The 13,415-nt window shown below is 37.2% G+C and overlaps 1 protein-coding gene across 1 annotated transcript in view; it reads left to right on the top strand.

Annotated features, from left to right (window-relative positions):
- Window positions 1–12,634, top strand: part of ZNF449 (zinc finger protein 449) — a gene marked incomplete at its 5' end in the record, with an annotated part of 28,992 nt that extends 16,358 nt beyond the window's left edge. The window contains 2 exon segments of the mRNA XM_027767139.1: window positions 10,994–11,107; window positions 11,307–12,634. Coding sequence (XP_027622940.1) covers window positions 10,994–11,107; window positions 11,307–12,190 — 998 coding nt within the window.
- Between the last annotated feature and the right edge of the window lie 781 nt (window positions 12,635–13,415).

The following is a 13,415-nucleotide window of genomic DNA, read 5'->3' as shown; positions in this document are numbered from 1 at the left end:
CACTCATAATATTTTTATAATAGTGACCAAATTTTTATCACATAAATTCTAGAGGGACATATTCAAACTGTAACAGTGAAAAATATATCATGCTTATTTTATGTATTCATCAGTTAATGAACATTTATTTTCTACTTTTTGGTAATTATAAATGATAATGCGATACAAATTTGGGTACAAGATTTTATATGGATGTATGTTTTCACTTCTCAGATATATCCTGAGGAACTGAATTACTGAGTCATATGATAACCCTATATTTAAGCTTCTGAGGAACTTCCAGACTGTTTTCCAAACTGATTGCACCCTTTTACATTCTCACCAGCAGTGTATGAGGGTTCTGGTTTCTCTACAACCTAGGCAACACTTGTTATTACTATCTGACATTTTCATTCTACCAATCCTACTGGATGTAAAGTGGTGGTTCACTGTGGTTTTGATTTGCATGTCTTTGAAGACTAATGGTGAGTATTTTTTTCATATGCTTATTGGTCATTTGTATACCATCATTGGTCTATTCAGTTCCTTTGTCCAAATCATTGGGTAATTTGCCTTTTATTGATCAGCTATATATATTTTTATGTGTTCTAGATAAAATTTCATCATTAGGTATATCATTTGTAAATATTTTCTCCTGTTATGTAGATTGTCTTTTCACTTTCAAATAGTGTTCCTGGTGACACAAAGATTTTTTTTTAATTTTGATGAAATCAAATTTAATCTTTTCTTTTGTTTGCACTTTTAATGTTATACCCAAGAAACCATTACTTAATCCAAGGTCACAAATAGCTACTCCTACATTTTCTTCCGAAAGTTATATAGTTTTTGTTCCTACACTTAAGACTTCTAATCTATTTGCAATTAATTTTAGTAGACTGTAAGGTGGGAATTCAAACTTTTTTTTATATGATTATCCAGACATCTCAGGATGATTTCTTGAAAAAGTTATTCTTTACACATTGCATGTCCTTGAAACTCTTGTGAAAAACCAGTTGGCCACATGAATTTGGATTCATTACTGGAATGTAATTTTTATTCCATTGATCTTTATGTTTGTTTTTAAGGAAGTATCAGTGTCTTGATTATTGCTTTAAGGTAGGTTTTGAAATCTGAAAGTGTGAAAGGCCCAACTTTGTTCTTATTTTTCAATATTGTGTCACTATCCTGGGTCTGTTGCAATTTCACGTGATATTTAGAACCTATCTTCCCAGTTTCTACAAAGAAATTGGTTGAGATACTGGTAGAGGTTGTATTAAATATGTATATAGATCCAATTGGCATGGGATTATTGTCATTATCTTAGTCTATTTTTGTGTTAATAACATAAATACCTGAGACCTGGTGATTTAAAAGAAAATAGAGGCTTATTTGAAAAACTCAGGTTTCAGTTCATTGGAAAGTCCAAAGGCATCAAAAAATGGCAAAAGGCTGAATTTTTAGCAGATCAGAGCTTGGTCTGTATCCCTGAGTTTCTCTCATTTCATTAACTGCATTTAATAGTAATATGCGGTTCCTTCTATATTTTGCTTTGAAATCTCATTTTCTAGATCTTCACCTTTCTTAAATTCAAAATTCAACAAAGCCTTAGAACTTGAACATTATACAGCCAAATTTTTGGCTATGGTGTAACACAGATGACCTTTACACCAGTTTCCAATGAGATATTCTTTTTTTCCTCTGAAATCTCAGAATGGCCTTTACTGTCCATTTTTCTATCGGTATTCTGTTCATCACCAATTAACCAATCTCTTAAAAAGTTCCAGTTCTTTTCTTTTTTTTTTTTAAGAGAGATTTTTGCTATAGGGCATGTGTACTTGCCAGAGAGACAAAGAGACTGAAAGTAAGAAATCACTCCCCAGGGAGGATGGCCATGCCACAATCCCTTCTTCCTCCAGTCTCCTCTTTGGGATTTTGGGCACACATGCACATGCACCTGGCATGAGTTTTAAGCTGCTGGGTCCAGGACTCGAACTGTAGTAGACTACGTAGGAGTCTAGCGATGTAACTATTATACCATCTGCCACCAGTTCGAGTTCATTTCTAAACCTTTCTTCTGAGCCTCCACCAGAATCTAGCCTTTTCCAGGCCTTCTCCTTTTTGTGAACTACCCAGTTCCAAAGATGCTTTTACATTTTCAGATGTCTGTAAGACTACAACTCTGCTCACTGTGCCAATTTCTGTGTTAGATTTTTGCATTGCTAACAGAAATACTTGAGACTGCTAATTTATAAAGAAAATAGAGGTTTCTTTGTGAAACTCATGATTCTGGTGTCTGAAAAGTCCAAAGGCACCACAAAATAATGGAAGGCATCACAAAATAATGCAGTAGAGGAGAGCATCATCTGTATCCATGAGTTTCTCTCTTGTTCTGGTCTTGTTCCCTCTTGCTTATAAACTCACCAGAACTCAATCATAAGGGCCCAGCTAATGACCTTAGCACACCCAAAAACCTCACCCTGTGATACCATGAAGGGATTAAGTTTTCACTAAACACCTTTATAATATAATCGAGTCCCAAGACCAGCAGATGTTGTAATGATTACGTCGCTGGTCTCCCACATAGTTGACTGTGGTTCGAGTCCTGGACCTGGTGGCTTCAAACGCACATCAGGCACTTGTGCATGAGTCCCCAAAATCCTGAGAGGAGAATGGAGGAGAAATCACCATGGTGTGGCTTTCCCCCCACCCCCAGAGGGGGTGATTTCTCACTTTCTGTCTCTCTGTCAAGCACATGTGCCCTATAGCAAAAATCTATCAAAAAATACATATATAATCAAATCCCAACACGGAATGGAGGGGGGGGTGGGAAATCATCTAATCTACAGCATCCATGTTAATGATATTAAATTTTCTGATACATGAACCTAGATGCTTTTCTATTTATTTGAATTTTCTTTGAGTTCTTTCAGTGATACTTTATATTTTTCAAGGTGTTAAGTTTTACACTGACATTATTAAATTTGCTCCTAAGTATTTTATTCTTGTTAATATTATTATCAATGGAGTCATATTCTTCATTTTATTTTTGGATTGTTCATTGTAAATATATAGAATTATTAAGGACCAGCAGGTGGCATGGTGGTTGGGGCACTGAACTCCTATATGGCCAACTACAGTTTGAACCCCAGACCTGATGACTTGCTTTCTTGCTTCCCTTCTCTCTGTCTCTCTCAAGTCAAATTAAATTAAAGCCGGCAAGTGGTGTGGGGGTTAAGGCACTGGACTCCCACATGGCTGACCGTGCTTCAAGTCCTGGACCTGGTGGCTTGCTTTCTCACTTTCCCTTTCTCTCTGGTCAAATTAGAAATTAATAATAACAAACAAAATTAAATAATAAATATATTTTAAAGAATTATTAAAATAATTATTTATTTTATTTCATTTATTATTTTTTAATAATAAATAAAAAGCCCTGGACCCAGAGGCTTAAAACTCACACCAGGCGCATGTGTTCACATACCCAAAATCCCAAGAGGATAAAGGAGGAGAAAGGATTGTAGTGTGACTATCCCTTCTAGGGAATGATTTCTCACTTTCTATCTCTCTTTCTCTCTGGTGAGCACATGCAACCTATAGCAAAAATATCTCTAAAAGATAAAAAATAAAATAAGGAAACAGTGATGGATTTTGTCAGACAATCTTTCTGCATCTCATCTATTGAAGTGATCATATGTTTTGCCATTCTATTTTAATTATATATTGACTTAGTTTTTAAATGTTAAACCAACCTTGGATTTCTGGGATAAATACCATTTGGTTCTGATGTATAATTATTATTATGTGTTACTGGATTTGGTTTGCTAGTATTTGGTTTAAGATTTTTACATCCATATTCACAAAAGATACTGTTTTGTCATTTCTTTTTCTTGTTCCGTTTTTATATGCTTTTGATATTACAATAATAGAGGACTCAAAGAATGAGTTAGAAAGTCTTTCCTCTTATGTTTTTTGGAACTATTTGTGAAGAATTGATATTTTTTTCTTTTATTCCTTGTGCTTTGAATGTCATATTTAAGAAATCGCTGCTTGGGAAGCAGCAGTTAGCGTAATGGCTATGTCGCTGGACTCCCATGTAGTCGACCGCAGTTCGTGTCCTGGACCCGGTGGCTTAAAACTTACACCGGGCGCGTGTGCGTGCGTGCCCAAGATCCCGAGAGGAGAATGGAGAAGGGATTGCGGCGTGACCATCCCCCCTGGGGGGTGATTTCTCGCTTTCTGTCTCTATGTCTCTCTCTGTCTGTCTGGCGAGTGCATGCACCCTATAGCAAAAAAAAACTCTCTCTCAAAAAAAAAAGAAGAAATTGCTGCTTAATCCAAAACATGATTTATAGCTATCCTTCCTTCAAAGACTTTTATGGATTTATTTCATACATTTAGGCCATTGATCCATTTTTTAAAACTTTTTATTGTTATTCATAATATAGTGTACATATATATGAGAGAGAGAGTCTTCATGGGGTCTCATCATGTTGCAATCCCCTTTCTTTAGCCTTCCAGCTCCTCAGCCCCCGGACATGCCCAGCATGTTTTAAGTTGACTACGCTCGGGATCTGATTACATGGCCTCTAGCACTGCAGTATACTACTGATTGCACTACCAGACTGGTCTCATTGATCCATTTTTAATTAATTTTTATATGTGGCATAACATAGAGAACAAGTATCAGCATCATTCTCTTCCATGTGGATATCCAGCCCCATTTGTTAAAATCCTATCCATTCTCCACTGAAATTTGTGGTACCTTAATCAAATAATTTGCCAGAAAAAAAAAAAAGGGTTTTTTTTTTTTTTTTTTTTTTTTTAGAGAGATTTTTTGTTACAAGGGCATGTGCGCTCATTGGAGACAGAGAGAGACAGAGAGACTGAAAGTAAGAAATCACCCCCCTCCCCCCAGGAGGGCTGACCACACTGCAGTCCATTCTCCTCCATTTTCCTTTTGGGATCTTGGGCATGTATGCACACATGCCTAGCGTGAGTTTTAAGCTGCTAGGTCCGGGACTCACACCGCAGTTGATTACATGGAAGTCCAGCAACGTAACCTTCCACCATCTTCTGGTCCCAATAATACATCTTTTTTATTTTTTTTAAGAATTATTTTACTTCATTATTATTATTATTATTATTATTATTATTTTAATTTGACCAGAGAAAGAGAGAGAGGGAAAGTGAGAAAGCAAGCCACCAGGTCCAGGACTCAAACTGTCTTCAGCCATGTGAGAGTCCAGTGCCTTTAACCAACATGCCACTTTTCGGCCCTTAAAGGTTTATTTCTATTCCGTTGCTATATCTTTCTTTTCTTATGCTAGTAAAGGAGTTTGAACATATTTCTTTCTTTTATTTAAGGTTTTTGCCATAGGGTGCATGCGCTCATGGGAGAGAGACAGTGAGAGGGAAAATGAGAAATACTCCCCAGGGAATATGGCCACTCTTCAATCCTTTGTCTTTCATTCTCTCCCTGGGATTTTGGGTACGCATTCACATGTGCCTGGCATAATTAGCTACCAGATCCAGGATTCAAGCCATAGTCAGCCATGTGGGAGTCCAGTGGCTTAATGACCACACCACCAACTGGCCCCCCATTTTCTTCTGTTTTCAAGAAGAGATTATATGAATTGACGTTAATTGTTCTTTCAGTGTTTGGCAGAATTCACTAGTAAAGCCATCTGAGCTTGAACTTTTCTTCGAGGAATGTGTTTTGATTAGTAAATAAATCTATCTGTTACAAGTCTATTAAGATTGCCTATTTTTTATTGAGTCAGCTTGGGTACTATATGTGTTTCTTGTAATTTGTACACTTTATTTAAGTTACTTGATTTATTTCTATACATTTCTTCATAGTATTCCTTTATAATTGTTTTCGTTTCTATAAGGTTGGTAGTAATGTTATCCCCACCTCCCCGCCTTTTCATTTCTGAATGTAGTAATTTGAATTTTCTCTTTTATTTTCTTGTCCAATCTAACTAAATATTTGTCAATTTTGTTGTTGTTTTCAAAGAATCAACCTTGGTTTCAATTACTTTCTCTGTTGTTTTATAATTCTATCATTAAATTCTACTTTAGTGGGGTTTTTTTCTTCTTTCTAGTTGTTTTGGTTTAGTTTTTTCTTTTCTAATATTTTAAGGTGTAATATTATGTTATTAATTTGATAATTTCTTCCTCTTCAGTTATAAATTTCCCTCCAAGCCCTTGCTTTATATACATCCCTTACATTTTGGTATGCAGTGTGTTCATTTCATTTGTCTCAAAATAATTCTGATTTCTCTTTTAATTTCTTTTTGGACTGATAGGTTATTTATGAGTGTGTTGTTTAATTTCCATATATTTGTGAAGATACAAAATTTCTTTCTGTCATTTATTTTGAATTTTATTTCATTTTGATGGGAGAATATACTTTGTAATGTTATCCTTTCAAATTTTGGAACATTTGTTTTGTGGTATAGCATCTCATCTGTCCTGGAGAATTTTCTGTGCGGTCTTGTGAAGAATGTATATACTGTTGTTGGGTAGAGTGTCCTATGAATATCTGTTAAGTTTAGTTAGTGTATAGCATTTTCTGTGTCCTCTACTGTTAGTCTTCTGTCTAGATTTTCTCTCCATTAAAGCAAGTAGTTAATTGAAGTGTCCAACTACTATTGTTTTGTTTTGTTTTTAATTTGCCACAGAGAGACAGTGAAACAGGAAGAGGGAGAAAGCACCCCCAATAGGGTGTGGTTATGCTACAATCCCTTCTCCTCTATTTCTCCACCCTTTTGGGATCTTAGGCCTGTACACACAAGAATCCAGCATGTTTTTCAAGCTACCAGGTCTGGGATTCAAACTGTGTAGTTGACCATGCTGAATCTAGCTCCCTTAACCACTAGGCCATGGGACCAGCTCAACTACTATTGTTAAATTGCTTAGTTCTTCCATGATTTCTGTCAGTTTTTGCTTCATGCCTTTCTTTTTTTTTTCTTTTTTGAGAGTTTTTTTTGCTATAGGGTGTGTACACTCTCCAGAAAGACAGAGACAGAGAGACAGAAAGTGAGAAATCACCCCCCAGGGGGCATGACCACACCGCAATCCCTTCTCCATTCTCCTCTCAGGATCTTAGGATCTGGGTCCCACACGCACCTGGCATGAGTTTAAGCGACCAGGTCCAGGATTCGAACCACAGTCGACTATATGGGAGTCCAGTGACGTAACCACTACGCCATCTGCTGGTCCTGCTTCATGCATTTTGATACCTGGTAATTAAGTGCATGCATAGTTATACTTGTTATATCTTCCTGATGGAGTGATTCTTTTATCATTATAAAGTAATTCACTTTATCTATAGTAACTTTTTAGACAGTTTTATAGAATTATTTAATTTTATATATTACTGTTATTATTATTTTTTAATTTGCTGTAGGGCACATGCACCCACCAGAGAGAGACAGAGGGAAAGAAAGTGAGAAAGCAAGCTACAAGGTCAGGGGCTCAAACTGTGGTCAGCCATGTGGGAGTCCAGAGCCTCCACTACCACACCACCTGTCGGCCTCTTCTATAGTAACGTTTTTAAAAATGTAATGTCTATTTTGTCTGGCTGTTTTGTGGTTTTTATTTGCATGTCTTTTTCCATCCCTTTACTTTTAGCCTATTTGTATCTTTGAATCTAAAGCATATCTCCTGTAGACAGTGTAGAGTCATTTTTTAAAAAGACAGTCTAATTAGTTCTCCCCCTTTTGGTAGAGTTATTTAAACCATTCACATTTAATTTTTCTCCAATTTCTTTCCTCTTTTATGAAAGAGAGAGAGAGAGAGAGCTCCCTTGACAGGATCTTGCAAATCTGCTAACAATGAATTCTCTCAGTTTTTATCAGGAATATATTTATTTAATATTCATTTTTGAAAGATAGCTTTGATGGATATAAAATTCTTGGTTGACAGTTTTTATTTTTCTCTGAGCACTTTGAATATGTTACCCAACTACCTCCTAGTCTCCCTTGTTTCTGACAAGAACTGAGCTTTTAATCTCGTTGAGGTTCCCTTTTAAGTAATGAGTCATTTTTCTCTTGCTGTCTTTCAAGGTTTTGTCTTTTGTTGTTTTATTTTTAATGCCAGAGGATGTATGCACTCTCCAGAGACAGACAGAGAGACAGACAAATGGGGCATAGTCACACCATTTTTCCCATTTCTCCATCCTGTCAAGACTGGGCACGCATGCACACATGTGCCTGGACATTCTGTGAAGCCACTGGCACCAGGATTCGAACCACAGTTGGCTGTGTGGAATCTGGCTTTCTATGCACAGTGCCTAACCACTGTGCCTTGAGACTAACCCTCAAAGTTTTATCCTTTTTTGTGGCTTTTAGGTTCTTTGCTATAATGTGTGTATACGCACATGCCTGGAGTGATTTTTCAAGCCACCAGGTTAGGAACTGGACTGCAGTTGACTGTGTGGGATCCAAAGACCTCTACGTCACCTGCTGGCCCTTTTTTCTTAATCTTAAGAAAGAAACATATGGTCTTTTCTCCATGAAAAAAAATCAAATAAGATATTTTAGTCCACTTCCTCTGTCTTGGTACAATGTTCTGAAATTTAAATTTTCCATCAGACTAACATTAGTGAACTTAGTTTCCTAAGATTGTTTTAATAATACTAATATTTAAACATCATCCTGCACTTAGATCTCACATCAGTAATTTACAACCCATATTTCATTGGAGACAAGGAAACTTAGCCAGAGATGAAGAAGAAGGAGATGAGGCATGAATAAAACATATGCAAGCTGCTGTCAGTGAGGACAGGAGTAGTCAGACGCAAAGGGAAAGTGAATGGTAGAAACTACCTGGTTATTCTTAGTTTGACTGTTAAGAAACACGTTTGATTGTTTGTTTGATTAAATGTAGCAGAATCCACTTCTAGAAGTTAGCTGAAGCTAAAACAAATATAAAGACTGCATTTGCCAATTACCAGCCTAGCTCAATTTGTATTTTAATTTTAAAAGCCTCAAATGAAATTCTTCTAGTAAACAGTTTCATAACCCCTATTTTCTTCTTTTTTATTTTTCCAGATTTTTACCATAGAGTGCACACATTCATGAGAGAGAGAGAAAGAGAGAGAGAGAGAAATCACTCCCAGAGGGATGGCTATACCACAATCTGTTTTCCTCCAGCCTCCTCTCAGGGTTTTGGGCATGCATGCATGTACACCACTGTGACCGCCCAAGCCACAGGGTCTGGGACTCAAACCACGGTTGGCCATGTGGGAGTTCAGCTCCCTAACCACTACATCACCTGCTGGCCCTCAGAACCCTATTTTTACCCTACTCTCTTCCTTTGGCACTCAGTAGCAATGTTTTTCTGTTTTAGTGTGCCAAAACTTTATGAAGATTTACTTCATATTTTAGCTCTAATCTAAACAAATCTGTTATCAAAATAGAGGCAGAAGTAATTTAGTGCACTGATTTCAGCACAGTTGGTTTACTAACCCACCATAGATGAGAGAATAGCCTTGAATTGAACACAAGAAATTCTTTTTATTTTTTTGTAAAACTAGGCCACTTTAATGTTTTTGTACAATTTAATAAATAATCTTTTGATGACTGCAGACATGTAAGACCAGCTATATTCAGAAACGTCAGTCATGATGGTTTTCCAGATTGGGGCATCATCTTCACAAATGACAAGGAGTTACTTGTATGCAGCTGCTATCAAACCAGTAAGACAGCATCTATGCATCCATCATTTTCAGGATTGTTGGAAACTTGGGCTTATTTCCCCCACATAACCTTGCCTCCTTGTGTCACAAGGCCCAGCTCACTCACGTTCACCTCAATGACAGTACCTTTGATGATAACACCCAAAGTTGTATACAATGGGGATGAGGGGTTCTTCTTTACACCAAGTATTGGCAGGCAAAAGGTGGCTTTCAGTTCAGGATGTGTTATGTGGGCCTTCTTGAAACGTAAGTTCATTAGCCTAATGATCTTTCATATTTAGGTGGTTTTCTAGTAAAGCCATCTCCAACAAAGTAGACATTTATAACCATCCTCTTCCATGCCTTCTTTCTCTTTCCTGCTTGAAAAACTTTTAATACTTCTGTTTCTTCCTGGGCTTGAACTTTGGGTAGAGGGACTCCCCATTTTCTCGCTTTCTTTTTCCGTTTCTGTTTAATCATATTGGAAAGTACCTTATCTCGGGACTGTCCTTCTCTGTCCAGCAGATAGGCAGATACTGCTCTTTGTGGAGTCTTTTCATCATTCTTCTGTTTGATGTTCCTCTTTTCATGCATCTTGGTAGTCTTTTTCATTTGTATTTTCTCAGCATGGTGCTGTTTATGACAGACCTTAGCCTTCAGACCAATCATCTTTTTTTTTTTTTTTTGCCTTTTTTGAACGTTCATGGGCCTCCCGACTTTTCTTCTTTCTCTTTTTCTCATGGTAGTACAAATGGTATCCATAGCATTTATGATGTAATGAATATATTCATTTTGTGGCATGGTGATGGCTGCAGAGTCATCAGGAGCAGCCTCCCAGATGCAAAGAAGCTGTTAACTTTCAGATCTCCAAGCATAAGATGTTCTTATCTTATTTATTTATTTTTTTGGCATTGCCAGAAGGCACGTGCACTTGTGAGAGAGAAAGGGAAAACAGCACCCCCCCCCCAGTGGAGTGTTGTCACACAGCCATCCTTTCCCTCCATTTTTCAATCCCTTCAGGATTTGAAACACTGTACACACCCCCAGTGTGTTATTCAAGCTGCTTGGGTCAAGACTTGAACCACTGTTGGCCATGTGGGTTCCAGCTTTCTATGCACAGGGGTTTAACCACTGTGCCATTAAGCTGGCCCCTCATTTTGTTTTATCTTAAAACTAATACAAACAGGACTTTTGTATCAAACTCTAGGTGAAGTAATAGTAATTGAGGAGGAAGTAAATATTAAGAGACCATGTATCCAAGAAATCACCCTAATTTCTAGAAAAGTCTTTAATGAGCCAATTTATCACACTTCTCATCTTTCTTATGGCCAGGATTTCCATTACCAAAGCTTGATGTGAACTTCCCATTGGAACATAGAGAAGAGCCATGGGTGAAGGAATTGCAGGACTCCAAAGAAATGAAACAATTACTTGATTCCAAAATCGGTAAGTAATTATTAATTGATGCACTAGGGAAGAAAGAAAAAAAAAACTTTCTACTGTAATCATTGTTAAAAAAAAAAATTGGACTTCTATTTAGGAACTTCTGTATTCCTACTAAAGGTTTAATATAACTTCATTTCTCCCCACTTTTCTTTTCTCCATGGAGCACAATGACATCTGTAATTTCTATTTCTTTTCTCAGGTTTTGAGATTGGGATAGAAAATGAAGAAGATACTTCAAAACAGAAAAAACTGGAGAATATGTATCCATTTATTGTAACTTTAGAGGGGAATGCTCTCCATGGTCCTATTTTGCAAAAAGACTATGTACCATTAGAAAATCAATGGGAAAACCCCCCAGAGGATTTACAGACAGATTTAACAAAAATTGTAGATCCTCAGAATCCTGCTCTAGGAGAGACACCTGAGAACTCCAATTTAGAAGAACCTCTCAACCCTAGACCCCTTAAGAAAAAAAATCCAGGAGAGAAACCTCATAGATGTCCTCAGTGTGGGAAATGTTTTGCTCGGAAGTCACAACTTACTGGACACCAGAGAATTCATTCTGGAGAGGAGCCTCACAAATGCCCTGAATGTGGAAAAAGATTTCTTCGTAGTTCAGACCTTTATAGACACCAACGACTTCATACAGGGGAGCGGCCCTATGAATGCACTGTATGTAAAAAGCGATTCACTCGGCGGTCACACCTTATAGGGCACCAGAGAACCCATTCTGAAGAAGAAACATATAAATGCCTTGAGTGTGGAAAAAGTTTTTGTCATGGATCAAGTCTTAAAAGACATCTGAAAACTCATACAGGAGAAAAACCTCACAGATGTCATAATTGTGGGAAAAGTTTTAGTCGATATACAGCTCTTACTTTACACCAGAGAACGCATACTGAAGAGAGACCTTTTAAATGTAATTACTGTGGGAAAAGCTTTAGACAGAGACCAAGCCTTGTTATTCATTTAAGAATTCATACAGGGGAGAAGCCATACAAGTGTAGTCATTGTTCTAAAAGCTTTAGACAGAGAGCAGGTCTTATTATGCACCAAGTCACTCACTTTAGAGGACTGCTTTAAGAATCATTAAGGGAAACCAGTCCTACATATATGGACACTAACAAAAAAACAACCTGCAGCAGCCTGTTTGTCTTAGACTCTTGTTTGAGCTTGTAAGAACAGTTTTTCTATTTTTAAAATCCACTTTTGAGGTATATTAGTCCTAGAGTTATCAACCTATGCTTGCAACTTTTCTAAATTTGATTTATTCTTTCTCCACAATTCTTCTAATTTTATTGCAATAAAAAGTTTTGTGTTCCAAGGCAACCATATTATAGGTGTAAGCATAAAACAAAATTGATGACAATCCTTTATGAGTAGCATTGATATAATGAATAATCTATTTGTTCATCTGACATATCTATTATAGCAGTACCATAATTATTCTGCTGTATCATTATTAAAGTTTTTATTATTTTTTTAGATGTTTGCCATAGTGTGTGTGCACTCTCTGGAGAGACAGAGACAGAGGGAAAGAAAGTGAGAAATTGCTCCCTGGGGGTTGGACACACTGCAATTCCTTCTCCTTCATTCTCCTCTCGAGATTTTGGACATGCATACACACACACACGTCCAGTGTGTTTGTCAAGCCACCAGGTCCAGGACTTGAACCATACAGTCAGTCACATAGGATCCAGCTCCTTAATTACCACACCATCTGCTGGACCAAAGGTGGTTATTTTAGGTCAAAGCTTTACATATACCCATGTAGCAAGAAAGGAGCAGTGAATTTTGTCAAACAGTGAAAATGTGTCAGGAACACAAGGATGAGGGGATGCCATTTACCTGGTAAGGACTGGGTTATTTCCTTGAAATTCGTTATGCTTAGGAAATTCTTTTTTTTTTTTTTAATTCTTACCAGAGGCATGTGTATTTGCCAGAGAAAGAGATGAGGGAGAGGTGAGAAAGCATCTCCCATGGGGGAATAATCATGACACAATCCCTTCTCCTCCATTTCTCCCTCCCTTTGAGATTTTGGGCACATATGCCCATGTGTTTTTCAAGCCTTCGGGTCTAGGACTCAAACCACATGGTCAGGCCTGTGATATCTAACCACCTTAACCAGCATGCCACAGGCTGGCCTGGAAATTAAGATTTTTATGTTTACTTTTCAATTTTGCAAAGTTGTCTTGTCTGCTTAACTGGTACTCTTTGGTGATGCTGCTTAGAGCATAGTGTTGATTTGATAAGTTTTTTTTTTTTTTTTTTTGGAGGGATTTTTCACTTTAGGGGGTGGGCGCTGCCC

This window comes from Tupaia chinensis, unplaced genomic scaffold (genome assembly GCF_000334495.1).
Source record: "Tupaia chinensis unplaced genomic scaffold, TupChi_1.0 Scaffold143946_1, whole genome shotgun sequence".
In the NCBI taxonomy this organism is placed as follows: Eukaryota; Metazoa; Chordata; class Mammalia; order Scandentia; family Tupaiidae; genus Tupaia; species Tupaia belangeri.
The sequence above is the reverse complement of the archived record's forward strand: the minus strand, read 5'-3'. Positions and strand labels throughout refer to the sequence as shown.